The sequence below is a fragment of the Onychostoma macrolepis genome, chromosome 04 (genome assembly GCF_012432095.1).
Source record: "Onychostoma macrolepis isolate SWU-2019 chromosome 04, ASM1243209v1, whole genome shotgun sequence".
Taxonomy (NCBI): Eukaryota; Metazoa; Chordata; class Actinopteri; order Cypriniformes; family Cyprinidae; genus Onychostoma; species Onychostoma macrolepis.
Window position 1 is genome coordinate 24,202,511 of NC_081158.1, and position 15,927 is coordinate 24,218,437.

General features: G+C 39.3%; 1 protein-coding gene across 14 annotated transcripts in view; it reads left to right on the plus strand.

Annotated features, from left to right (window-relative positions):
- Positions 1-15,927, plus strand: part of sox5 (SRY-box transcription factor 5) — a 243,265-nt gene that overhangs the window by 166,248 nt on the left and 61,090 nt on the right. For 11 of the 14 annotated variants that reach the window (XM_058773716.1, XM_058773720.1, XM_058773715.1 and 8 more), the window contains one exon: positions 13,141-13,339. In XM_058773716.1, the coding sequence (XP_058629699.1) occupies positions 13,141-13,339 (199 nt within the window). Of the gene's footprint in view, positions 1-3,352; positions 3,574-13,140; positions 13,340-15,927 lie in introns of those variants that run through there. The other 3 variants (XM_058773722.1, XM_058773728.1, XM_058773727.1) reach the window with 2 other exon arrangements.

Here is a 15,927-nt window from a genome sequence, read left to right on the forward strand (position 1 = left end):
TCCATCACCTTGCAGCCTTGACTCTAAAGATCGTTAAAATGTTTAACTACAGATAATTGCTACCTGAGAGAAGCTAATTAATGTGCCGCTTGCTCTTGTGTGTATGCGCGGATTTGAATGCATGTATGTGTGTACATTTTATTCACTATATTCTCTCGCCTTTGAAACATCTCTACAATATCCTGTCTTCTGTCACCACTTTGTGTTAGTGCTTTCTAAGGCAAGCACTGCTATTACTACTGCTCATACTTGGGGTTAGAGGCTTAAATAAACCCTTAACCCCCTTGTATTAAACTTTGGCAAGTATGTTGTCCAGCACAGTGTACTTCAGACATAAATGAAATTGTGCTGCTTGTTTAGTAGATTTTTTTTTCTAAGCAATCACATGATTTTTGCTAGGTGGATGATTAATCTGACAAAAAATTCCCATAGATTTAGATTGACTCTAGCATCATGACTGACTTTTCACATTTAAACCATGCATTTTCATTAGAAATTGTTCTTAGAAAAGAAACTAAGGAGCTGTTCACACAGAATGTGTTTTTCAATTCCATTTTGCTTCTTTTCAGTTGATTTTCTATGTAAACACATGCTAGACAGACATATTTGACCGTTGGACTTGCATCTCGCTTTTTTCAAGGCAAAACCATGAGGTGCATTCCAAATCGCGTACTTATGCAATATTCTATGACGTTTTGTAGTATAAAGTGCACTTTTAATATCTGGATGATGCACTTAACCAAAAATACGAAGTGTTGAATGTTGGACACTTTGGCCACGTACACAATGTAAGTTTCAGGAGTGACAACCGCATTTAAATGTGAGAGTGAGTCCCGTAAATTATCGTTCCATGTGTGTATGGAACAGCAGTCACTCCTGCATTTGTAACCATAGCAACGTTTGTTGCGGGATTGAAGAAGAATTTAGCCATTTGGTATCTGCCATTTTTTGGCTAAAGACTCTTTTTGTCTGTTGATTTTAACTTAACTACCGCTGATAAGACGTGCTGTTTTGTGTTTATGCTCGGGAGGCTGCTTTAGGGAGCGCTGTCTTGCAGTGTTGCCATATCCTCATATTTATAAGCACTTTTAGGCATGTTGTTTGGTCTTAGCTCATAAAGATAAACATAAACTTTATGGAGTTAATAAAGTGGTCTGTTGCAGGTATGAGATATGTGATTTTTTTTTTTTGGTGTTATAAAACAAAGCATTTGGGTGTTTTAGTGTTTTTTGTGCTTGTCCTTGTTTGTTGTTGTTTTGTTTTGTTTTGTTGTATAAAGATCTGGCAACACTGACACTACCTCAGGGCTCCTGAGCACAACTAGCCCTGCGTCCAAATGTGCTAAGGTTAAGACTTCTTTCACTGTTATTTTCTTGCATCTCACATACGGACGAATACACATTTCTGATGCGCGTTTAAATACGTCATTAACAACTAGTTGTTCAGTTCAGTTCCCGTACACATTGCATAGAATTTCTGTAAATGCGGTTGTCGCCACCTGTATTTTTCAGGAGTTAATGCGGTTGTCAAATGCAGTTGCCACTCCTGTATTTTAGTGAATTATGTGTGTACAGAACGCAATTAAGGAGAAAAAGGTGAACTGACAACCGAATTTAGCTGCAGTGTATGGCCTTCATGCACTCAACTGTCGCAGCTTTAATTATATTGCAAAGGGGGAGGGGCTATCAGACTTCTATTATTAATGACAAAATAACCTTATAAAATTCATACACTACATGGTTGAGTACATAGTGCGTCATTTGGAATGCAGTTATGTTCTGTGTGAATGCCCCCTAATTCTGTTTTAAACATGTACTGTATAATATATTACATAGCCTGTATACACACACATAGAGAGAGAAAAAACATACAAACAGCCATACAAGTTTATAGTCCTAGCAGAGGTCAGGTCGGGTCGGTGTGTGTCTTGAACATTGTCATGCTGCTAACAATTTCCTCAGTGATCAACAGGAAAATGCACAAATAATGTTACCACAATACTCTAACTACATTATTACAGTTTGTGCTGGAGAGGTCAGGGCACAGTGCTATTCTGAGTTCACTAACTTACTCAATAAATTGGATTACATACCAAACATTATATGTTTTTTCATTCTTATCGTAAATTAAATACCATACAAAGACATTGTTTGTTGTAAATATTACCATGACTGCAGGAGACATATAAAAAGGAAATATGATTAGTATGTGTGCATGTGTGTGCAAGTTCACAAACGTACACTAAATGTGTCTGCAGTATGTTCAGAAGGTGGACAGCAGTGTGTGTGTGTGTGTGTGTGTGAGGAGGTTGAGAAAGACTGACGCTCTGTTTAAAGTTCAGTGTTAAAGTCTTGCTGCTGTATTTCAATCTGTCAGACGTGCTTTCCTCCGTTTAGAAGAACAGTTCGTTCTCTCTCTCTCTGTCTAGCTCTCTCTCTCCCCCTTTCTCTTTCTCTGTAATAAAGAGTGACAGGGGCCGTGTGTTAGTTACACTATGAAAACACAAAGCATAGAGCTCGCTTGAAAACTCAGACGTGTTTGTATGTGGTTGACGCGTACATGCTAAAGCCACTTTTTGTCATTCATCCCAATTTGATGAAATTCAATCTAAAAGAGTTTTGCTGGTCCATGCCTGTTCAATAATATTACTTTTATTTTTTTTTACATTTTTGTTTAGTGTTTGCATTTTGTTTTTATGTGTGTTTGTTTTTTATTTGTTTAGATTTTGTTTTATGTTTTGTTCTTGTTTGATGTTTGAGTAAAAAAAATAAAGTTTTGTTTATAAGAAAGTTGTCAAACTCATGAATGACGTGACCATTTTATGTGGCTTAACTGGTAGTGTGTGTGTGTGTGTGTGTGTGTGTGTTAGCGCGTGCGTACGTGCACTTAGTTATACTTTTAAGACAAAACAAGTCATTTTGCCAGCCTTGTTTCAGACATCTGGGGACGTCCTAAAATGGAAAATGATTCATAAATTTGGCAAATGCATTTTTTTTTTTCCTAAAGCTGAAATGTTCCTTTTATGCTAGTCTATGGTAATTAATATGATCTTTATGTAAAAACAATAGAAGCCTATGATACTGAACATTAAGATAAGCAAAGTGTGTGTGTGTGTGTTTGATCATAAGTGTTTGCGTTTGATCAGAAACACAACAGAGGGACACTGTGGCTGAAGGAAGGGGGCAGTGCTGCTGCATGTGTGTGTATGTGTGTGCGTGTGATTGTGAAGCTGCGCTCCGCGCTACACCATGTCATGCTCTGGCCCTTTAAGAGGCGATCTAGCAGCTTAGAGCCATAGAGAGGGGTGGAGAGAGAGAGAGAGAGAGAGAGAGAGAGGGGAGGGAGTGCGAGGTTCGGCGTGTGAGAGTGTGTGTGCAGCGGAGAGAAACAGAAACAGTCTTTGGTTTTGCGAGAGGTTAGAGGAGCACCAGGCAGCGTGTGCGTGTATGTGTGTGTGTGTTCTCGGAGGTCCCTGGGTGTCGGACGCGTATGTTGTCGTGGAAGGACTCCTGCATCTCAGACCCCTTGTTTCAGCATGCTTACTGAGCCTGAGCTTCCTCAGGAGTTTAACAGGTACGTTCACACACTCACGCACGAGACGCTCACTTTTCCAAGCCGTGCCGGGAGGAGGAGAGCGAGGGACAGGCAGATGAGCAGGAAGAGAGTGTGTGTGTGTGTGTTAGTCTAAGAAACAGACTTTATTAGTTTGTTTGGCATGTTTGAGGCTGGCTGTGTGTGAATGTGTCTGCGGTTTAGAAAAGAGAAGAAAGTTCAGTGTGACTGCGCGATGTGTGTGTTTTCTAGATGCACTCTATGAGCATGAGACGCTGGGACTGTCTTCTCAATATCCCGCTTTGAAACTAAGTTGTAAATGTCTCTAGTGTTTGGTCTAACAGGTTACATGCTGTCAGTGTGTGTGTGTTTGTCTACTGCCCTATATACTCACATATATATATATATATATATATATATATATGTGTGTGAGTGTGAGTGTAAGATGGTGTTTGATAAGGGTCGGTGCTCTCCCGTCAGTGTTTCCCTGGCGCAACCTTTTTTTTTGCGCATGTTGCACTTCGGGGTAACACGCTTGGCAACTAAAACACAGAGCATTTCACTTCTGTATGACTTTCTTGCTTCACAAAGCCTTTTTTCCCATTTGTTCGTGTTGTTTTAATCTTGTTTATGTTGTTTTGGTGTTTTATTATGGCCAGATGTCTGCATTGGCCTTCTGTTGTGGTGGTCCGAGGTGGGAAATGTTCTCACCTACTTTAATATGTCAACAAAAGTGGCTTTGCTGCCGAATAAAGAGGGTTTGACTTTAAAGCTCCATAGGGAAGATTACCCATAATACTCGTTTTTAATGCAAGCTTCACCCCCGACACACACACACACTTTTTTTTTTTTTTATTGCATTAGAGCACTGCACTGTTTTACCAGATGAAACTAATCTTTTGTTCAGCGATAAACTCTGGGGTTTTATCCCTGAATTAAGAACACATTTATACGTCAGGAAAATGTGTTTTTAATAAATCATCACGCTCTCTCCAGGGGGAGGGTGGGGAGGGGGGCAGAAAAAGATAACAACAACTATGAGGAATTAAACATTTAAAGGATTACATAGGAAAGCAGAATGTATAGTGATAAATGTAGGGATTACAATGACTTAGAAGAAAAGGATGGTTAAACTGTACTTTCCAGTAATGCTGGCTGTCAGTGGTTAAAGAGCATGAAACAGAGTGTGTGTGTGTGTGTGTGTGTGTGTGTGTGTGTGTGTGAGACAGAGGACGGGAGCGAAAGCGCAGTGTTTGTCTGTGTAGAGTGTATGTGTGGCTGTGTGTGTGTCTCTTCTGTCCTGATGCTGTGTTTTGAAAAACCGTAAGTCTGCTTTTATGTTTTAATTTGTGCATAGAAAAACAGTTTTACTGACATGAAGCAAGGAAATAATGAGCCCTATAAAAAATGAAATTATAATGTTTGATGGTGATACAAAGTCATTTATAATTGTTGTTTGTATGTTGACATCTTAGAGCACTCATCTTATGAATGCTTAAATTAAAAAGATTCACTTAAATTTACTTTTGTTTTCAGTTTAAAATTAGCACACTGTAAAATGCAAGAGGTTTTGTTAAAAATGTGATAGTATGAATATGGACTTTTGATTCATTTATTAAGAACATTTCCTGTTTGGTGTAGTTTATTTTATATATTTGACATCTGAAAATACAGAACTATGAAGTGTTTTTCAAATCGTCTGTACTACAAAACAGTAGTAGATAATTATACGAAATGTTGCTTAAAATACGTTGTTAAATCTTCATCCTAAATATTTTAAATATATAATAATTATAGATAATATAATAATTACAATTAATAATAATAATATTAAAATATTGTGTATTATTATTGTTATTGTTATTATTGGAGTGGTGATTTGGGTGAGTTTAGCTTTATTGGAGGAGCACAGAGGAGATTCTATGGCCAAACTGTCACATTCCTCAAAGAGAGAGAGAGACAGCGAGTGAGTGAGGGAGGGGGAAAGGGGACTTTAACACTTCTCCATTTGTCTCCCTCCTTTAATGGATGGTTGTGTTACATCTCACTCTCTCTCTCGCTCTTTCTCTGTCTGTCTGTCTCTGGGTCAGTCAATTCTTCCTAGTAAAGATACACAGAAAAAACAGTGGATTCGTTCACCACTAAGCATGTGTGATTGAACTAGCTGTAGACAAATGTGGCTGATGCACTTCAATTTTTGATTCCTCTGCGTCAAAGAGAAAAAAGATTAAACCACCAGCCTGCCTTTACCTCCGTCACTTTAACACATATTACTTGCAAGCTGCTTTGCAGCATACGCAAAGTGTGGCATTAACTAGTTGAAGAAGTGTGTTTATGTACTTGGATATATAGACAAAATTGTCCTCAGAAGTGAGATATATCTAAAAACAATTCAGAGAAAAGATGTGTAAAGAATGTGGTTTTTAATATGTATATTCTAAAAATGCAAAGGTCAGAGTTATGTTATAGTGTTTATAATTAGCTTTATATAAACACAGTTGAAGTCTGTGGTTGAGGGACTATATTAAGACAGTATTACTCTATATTGAGGGGACCAAATGACTGTTGTGGTGACCAGGTAGTTCCTTAAGAAAAACAGCTTAGTAAACTTAATAAATATTGTCTAAATATAAATTTAGAAAGAGTTATATTGGGTTTAGGGGAAAGAAAATATCTTAGCTTTGTAGAAAAACAAAAGAAGACAACGGAAAGTGTCCGCAGTGATAGTAAAACAAACATTTGTGTGTTTGTGTGTGTGTGTATATATATATATATGTGTGTGTGTGTGTGTATATGTATATGTGTGTATATATATATGTGTGTATATGTTTATGTGTGTGTGTGTGTGTGTGTGTGTGTGTATATATACACACACGTGTGTGTGTTTGTACTTAGCTATAGATTGGGTACAAATTTGTACCTAAACAAGAGCTAAATCTGACAAAAATTCCCTTTGGGGACATTCAGGAGTGTCCACATTTAGGGAAAAATAATATATATATATATATATATATAAATATATATATATATGTGTGTGTTTGTGTATATATATATATATATTTTTTTTTTTTTTTTTTTTTTTTAGTAGCAACTTTAAAAAACTTTTTAATTGTGGTATTTTTATTTTCAGTTAAGGTGTGTTTGTCTATAAAAATTAACTTTATATAAAAACACTACAAAACTGTGTTGTGGCCTCATTTAGGTTTAAAGTGTGTGTGTGTGTTCTGTCTGATTGATGGAGGTTCTGGATCTTCTCTTTGGGTCATTCATTGCAGACTGGCTCTATTGTGTAGTCCGTGTTATGAGCTCTCGCAGCGGCTTGATAACCGTGTCTCCATGAAAAAAAAGGAGGGTCAGCAGAGAAGAATGCTGAAGTGTTTCCTCCTCCCCCTTCAGAAGTCTTCCCAGACCTCCCCTGTGCGATCAGCTGACCATCGGGACGTCCGCTAAGACTGAGGGGAACTGAGTCCCTTTTAGGTTAAAGTCTTATTTATCAAGTCCGAGAGGATAATAACACAAAACAGTATGACAAGTCAGAGGTGACGGCCTAGACAATTGCATCATGGGAAGGATAATAAAAATCAATGGACTGCTTAGCAAAATTCAGCTTTTTTCTATCCAGTCCCTTAAGCTGTATAATAACGACTCTGTACTTGCAGGTAAAGGAGGAGTCTGGGTGGAAGACTGTGTTGCATATGCCTGTTACACCCAATTTGTTGTTGTACAGGCCTGTATGAATGGAGTAAATTATACCAGCACCCGTTTTCACAGCCGCCCGGGGCTTCTGGGAGCAAATCGCGATGGATAAGCATTTGACAGGGGCATCATATTCACAGACACTCACACAGACTAAAAGAAGACAAGCAGAGGCTGAGAAAGTTTTCATAGAAGTTTCAAGTGTATGTAATATGTAAAATGTCACTAGAAACATGAGTCAGTCCAGAGAAATAAATAATTAGAGATGAGAGATGACAGGAAACTATGCAGACAGATGAAGTGATGACTAAAATACTGGCAACCCCCCTCTGTATATATATGTGTGTGTGTGTGTGTGTGTGTGTGTGTGTGTGTGTGTGTGTGTGTGTGTGTGTGTGTTGATGCAGCAGTTGCCTTGGTGCTGTGGGCACAGTGTTCACTGGTGCCTTGTGTCCACCCAGCGGCAAACACACACCATTGCTTATTATGCGTTTGTGTGTGCGAGCGGGCTTGTTTTTGCTTTGCTCATATGACTTTTGATTTTGTGTGTGTGTGACTTCACCTCCATGCCTAAACAGTAATGGCTGACAGTGACATTAGGCTCTGTGTTCTTGCCTTTTGTGGCGACGCTGGACAGGAAATTGGGGTGGCCCTGCAGCCCTCGCGTCAGAGGGAAAAACAGAGACGGCTTTGTGTTTTCTCTGAGTGCGTGTGTGAATAATATGTGTATTTAGAGACACGTACACTTGTGTGAAATTATTATTCACCGACTTTTGGGGGGGTGGGGGGTGGGTAGAATTTCTAAAGAAGTTTCTATGAGTGATTTTTCAAGGAAAATCTTTTTTAGCACAGTTAGCTAGCCATCAGCTATCTTAAAGATGTTGTAAACAAATCTGGAAAAGTTTTTGTGATAGATTAGTGATGTGTAAATCTCTAATTAAATCTTTTTTTTTTTGTGCAAATTCCAGTAATTTTCTGCTACTTTTTTAGTGCTGCAGAGTTACTAAAATGGTTTGTACGTTAATAAAACACTTTCTCTTCTTATTTTTTTAGAATTGGTGCGTGGAAATGTGATCTTTATACTACATTTTGGTAAATTAACCCCCCCCACCCCACATAAAAATCCAAGTACCCTCACAGCAGCTGAGAACGCTGTGATTAGTGATTACGGCTTAAATGATGAAGAGCCCTCACAAGTTTGCACTACGGATGAATTTACTTCAGCGGAGTCGCTCTCTCTGACTCTCTTTTCGCTTCCGCTCCTCTGCCGGCCGCTCCATTCCCACAGAGAGAAAAATTGAGAGAGCTATAAATAGCTGTAAAGTAATATACTTAAAAGACTGTTCAAAACAGAGAGAGTCGGGCACAAATGGTTGATTGTGCAAAAGGGGGACGGTCCTGACGGGACTATCTGCGACTTTATCGTCCTGGGAGCAAAAGATAAAGAGTAGAGAGAGGGATGAGCACTTCTCCTAATGTCTGAGTGGATTGTGAGGTATTCTCAGTGTCCTACCGAAGGCATCGCTGTTGTTATCTGTGCTGAACGGGCTGATTGTCTGAACTTATGGACACACTTTGTTTCATTCCCACACTCTGATAACAAAGAAGAGCTGACCTCCCTAATCACATAATCATATTACACTGCAATTTACCTTCACCAAGTGTAATGATGTCTTAATATTTTTTTATTATTATTATTATTAATAATTTTGTCTTCAGTGTTACATAATATAATGCTAATTAATATTATTAGCATTATATAAAAACAACAAAAGGTGTCTATCTTGACTTTTTCAACGATGCTCTGCGTATCTGAATGCTTTTTATCGTAGGCATGCGGGTAACATCCGCAAAGCATCATCATGCAAGTTTTTCCGTGGGCCGCGCACATCCGAGTGTGTGCGTATGTGACACGTTTAGCCTCTAAATTATGTCCTGTCATTAGAGGCACTTCTGGAGTGTTAACCACTGCTGATGGTGATTAGGTAAAGCTCCTAGATTCTGTATTTAAAGTGCAGCTCCACTCCGCTGTTTAATGGACCCTGTATTTTGGACGATTAGCGTCTGCGGAGAAATGTACATGTGATATGAGAGGGACTTAGGAGAGCGCTCAATCTGCGTCTAAGCTCAAAGGGGAAGTGTGCCTTTAATCTGGGCTTAACGCACGCAGTCTGTGGGAGGGGGCCGAGTGGCGCACCAGTGGGGCGGCCATTAGCTTTTAATGATTAGCCGTGAAAGTTAGCCTCTAGACCTGCAGTTCAACTGCGATGGGACAGGGTGCGAATGCTGAAGTTTCTGAAATATACAAAAAAGTGATGGCAATTTCTTTGATAATACACCCCGAACTGGATAATACTGGTGTTTGGAGATTATACTGCCATCATTTGTGTTCCTACATAAGTGTGTGTTTAGTCACCTCACCCATATCAGCACATTCGGCTTTGATATTCGAGGCTGTTTATGAATAACATAATTCTTAGCCTTGTGAAAATGAAAGGCAATAAAGTTATTAATCCACCAGATAATGAGCGAAGACTGCTGTTAAAGTTTACAATGCAAATAAGCAGACATGACTAGCCTGTATAGGAAGTCTTAGCTTCAGAGACTGTTCTTTGTGCGTCTGTGTTGTGTTAGCGAGTGTGTGTGTGTGTGTGTGTGTGTGTGTGTGTCAGTGGACAGGGTCTGTGTGTGTTTGGCAGGCCGGCCTTTATTGGAACCACAGAAGGATGGAGTGAAATTATGCTAATGGCTGCTAATTATGACCTTGGAGACCAGCTTTTCTGCCAATTTATCTGCTTAATAAAACCCTCTCTTTTTTAATCCCAACATCTCGACAAGCTTTAAATGTTTCATGTAGACTCTCCACCACGACAGGTCTGCCAACTTTAAATGAAATAGTGGCTATAACCTGCTCACCCGGAGAGCGGAATTGTATAGTAATTATACTTCAAAGGCTCGCAGGAAAATAGACATTTTATTGCTCAAGAGGAGCTGTGAAAAGCTTCTATCAGTGGGCCGGCAAGGAAGTAGGGAAGAAAGAGGCAAAAGGAAGAGTGCGTGAGACAGGGAAGAGCGGAAAAAAGATGCAGACGTGTCTAAAGGTGCGCACAGATATGAATGATGGAGACATATTTATATAGAAAAGGCACTCACCTGAGTAATTTTTGTAAGAAATATTGCCTTGAGAATGTCCAATTCCACTAAATGATTCCGGTTCCATTAACGATTCTTTTTAGCACTTTTTTGGTAGTATTTGTCTCTTTTTTTATATACTGAACAAAGATTCTTTTTGTTTACCTATTTTAATTTTGTAATTGTTTTATTACCACAAATCTGTTCTAATTTTTTCTCTTTAACTGCTAGATTTCCAGCTATTCATTACTTTGATTTAAGTTTCACGAGCCTTAACTAAACAGATATTAAACACCAGTTCTCGGGTTCGAGTTGGATGTGACCAGCAATTTGCTGTGTCCAATAAGAACTGGTTCTCGATTGCCTATGAGGGTCATGTGTGTGTCTTTGTTGGTCCTGATGTGTGTGTTGGGGGTTGGTGTGTTAGAGAAAGCGGCACAGAGGTGTGTGTGTGTCGGAGTGAAACAAAAGGGCCCAGTGTGTGTGAGTGTCTGGAGGTAGAGTAAACATAGTGCTGGTGGAGGGGCAGACAGGCCGTGCGGCTCTGACGGCCCAAGTGCAGTTTATACAGCTGCACTGACTGCTTTTACTGCCCCAGTGTGAACCAGCATAACGCCAAGGTATCCCACACACACACACACGTTCACATTCATACAGCCAAATTAACAGAGATATAGTGACTAATACTCACAAATGTACGCATTACACACCTGCGTTAGTGTTTATGACAGAGCAGTTGCTGTCAGGCGCTAGCAGTATGACATCTGCAACATAGTTTATCATTTATCTCTTCACTCCATCTCATCTATACAGTTAGTTGAAGCATGTCTTCATTGTTACTGTAGCCGCCAGCCTTGGGTTTGATTGAGGTGAGTCTTATTCATCCCGTCCAGACGGCTAGAAACGTTATATGATGTTTGTCTTTACAGCTAATCTAAACCAAATAAGCAGTAAATGAGAGAAAGAGAAACCTTAGGAGTGCTCAGGAGCTCCGCCAGATGTGGCATCTGTGTCAGTCCAGGGCTATGCGAATACCATACAGTTCAGCACACGCAACTTGGACTGTACCGAGACTGCAGATTCTAGTTGGTGAAAGATAATCGAGGTAAAGAAGTAACCTCTCTGTTGCACTGTATGTTAGTCTCATTTTTCTACCTCAGAGCATAAAATATATTAAGTAATTATGAGATAAAGGGTTAAAAAAAGAAAGTTGTAAAGTGTGACAGTGAGCTATAAAGTCAGTTATAAAATCACGGTTGAGATATAAAGTAGCAGTCGCTGGATATGAAGTGACATTATGAGATATGAAATTGTAATTATAAGATTTAAACTTGTATTGTGAAAAAAGTTACAATTACAGGAAATTAAGTCACAATAATTAGAAATAAAGTTACAGTTGTGAGAAAAAGTAATTATGAGAAAGTCACAATTTGAAGATATAAAGTCATAATTATGAGAAAGTTACAATTGTGAGCAATTACAAGAAATTCACAATTATGAGATACAAAGTCATATTGTGAAAGAAGTTGCAATTACAGGAAATAAAGTAGCAATAATGAGAAATAAAGTTACAATTGTGAGAAATTACGAGAAATAATTCCCAATTATGAGATATAAAGTTGTATTGAGAGATATAGAAAGACATTGTAAGATGAAGCTATGAGTCATAAAGTTAATGAGTCATAGTTGCAATTCTATGAGAAATAAGTCAAAAGATTGAGAAATAAGTCAAAATTGTGAGAAATAAAAATAAAACTAATTGTGTTGCCACTTCAGTATTTGCAATTGAGATATATAGTCACAATACTGAAAAAAGTTACACTTGTGAGATATAAAATCATAATTTGAGAAAGTTACAATTATGAGGAATAGTCACAATTGTGAGATATTAAGTTGCAATTACGCATAATAACTGTGTATGTAGTATATATTTTAATATGGAATTTGCCTATAAAACAGCTTTTGGAGGAAAGCAAAGTATACTGCAACAGTGCAGTGAAATAAAATTTGTTTGCCAATTCTTTTAGTTGTAGAGTAGGAACCAAATAAAAGTACTTCTCTCCATCTCCCTTTATCCTTGTCTGTCTTTCTCTCTTAAAAGAGTGGTACTTATTCCCCAGGGCCATAGTAACACTAGCTCCAAGGCTGAGAAGCGTCTATGAAAGCACTTAGGCAATGCCGTAAGCCAGATGAAATCTTATTACGAGAGCATATTCATTTTTACTTCCCGTGCATTGTGGGAGAGAGAGTTCATTTAATAAATGCTTTTTCTTCCTGACGGTATCAGAGGAACACAGACCGTCATCAAGGCCTATTTTCTCTGGCATTGTCAACACCATATACACTGTCATTAACATCTACTGTGGCACACACGCTCACGCACACACCATTGTCTGTCTGTGTTCTTGGCTAACATGATATTTGATGTGCGCTGGGCCGTCTGCACTTTTCTTTAATGGGCCGCTCGAGTCTTTACATCAAACAGGCTGGCTAAACACATCGTGTGCGGTGCTGCTACAGTAAATGGCTCTGTGATAGTGTAGGTGGGACGTCTCTTTGATGGAGGGATGGATGTGGACAAAGCTACGGCGTTGATGGCTGTCATTATGCGAGTAGTGTGTGTCAGGTGTGTGTGTGTGTGTGTGTGTGTGTGTGAAATGCTCCTGTACATGTCACTCACAATTAAACAACAGCCACGTCTCTGTCTCTGCCATGTCTTTCCTGAATGCCTCAGTCACTTTTCCTTTCTCATTTTTCCAGGATGTCTTCCAAGCGACCAGCCTCTCCATATGGGGGAACAGATGGAGAGGTAGTCATGGCGACGAGCAGACAGCGATTGGAGGATGAAGAGGTTGACGGACATGCTGTCATTCACTTGCCCCTGAGTTCGTACTGCAGCAAAGTGTCCCCGCGATCTCCACGGCTGCTCGACAGCCCCCCAACACTACACGCGAATATGGTAAGTCTCTACACTCAAACCTCACTCATATGATTGGACGAGGTCAGCCCCTCCCAGTTGGTTAATATGCATTTGATTGACTCCTCCTTCTTAGAATAAGCCCCTCCCATTGTCTCTCTCTCACTTACACTTTTGGCGTGGAAATGCCCGTCACGCTTCGATGATGTCACAGGCAGATGCAGCGAGACAGGTCGTCTTTTTGAATGTGGCCAAAATGACTCATAAGCTTGGCTGTTCATGTGTCATTTTGGAGTGTGAGTTCATGATGGGTCATTGTAGTCATAAAGAACATAGACTGTATCAGACATTTAAAGCTGTAAGATGAAATATAAACGAGATGGACCCTGTGACTCCAAAGCGTCATCCGGACCTCAAGTTAACACGCACATGAGCCCTAGTATCTCTTCATTGACCTTTCGCCAGACTCTGCTATCTCTTGCTCTTGATAAACACAGGCTTCAGGAATCAATTTGGCTGTAAAACAATGAATCAGTACTTAAGGAACTTAACGGTAAGCTAATTCTGCAATTAACTGTGATTACAGTGCACGCTGGACTCTGCAGTTTTGGAACCGTTTCCCACAATAAACCAAAGTCCTCGAGCTTTCTCACTCAAGCGTCTCCTTCGTTCTCACTTCATTCACTCAGCTTGCAGCGCGGTGTGTTTGTTTATGACTGGCGGTTCTCTCTTTTAGAGTCGTTTGCTGTTAAACTACTATATTTTGGGGGTGAAAATGTGCAAAAAATTTACCTTTTAGGCAGGTGCATATTAGTGCCTTAAAGTACTAATATGCTCCATTTACATTCCTAAAAATAAAGGTTCCAAAAGGAGGTTTTCTCAGCGATGCTGTAGAACCCTTTTAGTTTCCCCTAAGAACCTTTTGTGTGAACAAAAAATGTGTGAAGAGCATTTTAATAATTTGAAGCACCATTTTTTACTATAAAGAACCTTTTATTCAATGGAAAGGTTCCATGAATGTTAAAGGCTCTTTATGGAACCAGATGCCAACAAAGAACCTTTATTTTTAAGTGTATATGGGAAGGTAATGCACAAAGATGTACCTTTTGAGGGTTCGGCATTTTGCAGAAAGTTTAGATTTGACACAGATTTGCATTTGGCTGTTGTAGATGATTATGTCAGTTCAGTAATACAAATAATAAAGCTGCACATGAAACCAAACAAATGTTTATTATACAATGGATTGTTATGCTTATTAATCATAACGTGAATAATTATGTATCAGCTGCAGTGCAGTGCTTGTAATTGTTGTGTTATCTGAAAGACTAGACTGCTGTCTCTGTCTCTCGCGCTGACATGACAGACGTGGCATGAAAAAACACGCGTGCTGTATTTGATGTGGATTAATAAAGCGTATCCGTCTCGAACACGGGCGGATTTTGGGGAAAGCAGGCTGGCATGTGTGAGACATTAAGTTTCCCTGAGCCGATCCGCGCTGACTGGCAGAAGAGTTGAGTGAGAGAGAGATTTACACGAGTGGGGACTCGGAGGGGCTTTGTCACGGCAATTGTATAAAGTGATAGGGAAGTGTAAATCGACTCGGCGAGTCCCTGGGTAGCGCGCAGCGGAAGATTACCGCTTTATCTTGTCATTGTAAATTAACACGGCAGCGGCGCACACGCGCTTCAGACTCCGCTGACCTCTTCATCCTGAGAGAGAGAGAGAGGCGCGCATTCGTGATGATGGGGTCAGCGGGGCTGAAGCGCGCACAACCTGCTACAATAGAAGTCGGTGCAGCGGTGCGCGTACCCGGCAGTCTGTAAACTCCTGCCAGTTTTTTACAGGCGGGAAGTAGAGGGCTTTGAAACCGAAAGGTGGGAAGAGCTTTACACGCGGGTGATAATAGCGAGGTGTTAATTACTCTCCCTTTTGTCCGGTTAATGAGGAGAGGCATTAAAGGAAGACGTGTGTTTCGCGTTAAGATTTGTTCTTAGATGCGTCAAATGCAGCCTTTTAATGTCAAAAACAACAGAATACCCTTTAACCTGACTCTTTTGTAAAAATCAGAACTTCTTCATAATTGTAATTTTCCAAAACACCATTAAAAGCTAATTAAATTTATTGATATATTTGTAGCTTAATATATTTTTATTTAATATTTTAAATACTTTAATACTTTATTTTTAATTTTTTTAATAAATTTTGATTATAATAAAATTAATTATTTGAGTTTTATTGTCGAACCAAGCCCAGATATTTAAAGAGAGAAACAAACAATATGGTCAGAGCCGTTAGTAAAACTAAACTCAAATTTTATACATTTTTTATGAGGAACATTTTGCTTCAGTGTCACAAATATTCATTTGTGTTGTATTTTTCATGTTTTTTTTTTGTTTTTTTCAAACAAATATAATCTACAAATCTGACAATGCTTTGAAATTGTAGTGTCGCACAAATCTAATTAATTAAAGTATTTTTCGATGGCATAACCTCATGTAAATTCAGGGATGAGACAATGCAAGGTGTTTGAAAGTGTGTGAAGCGTTTGCAAGTCTTCATCTGTGTGTGTGTGTGTGTGTGTGCGCGCGCGCTTACGGCAGGATCAGGGCTGACAATAGCTCGGTTGAGCC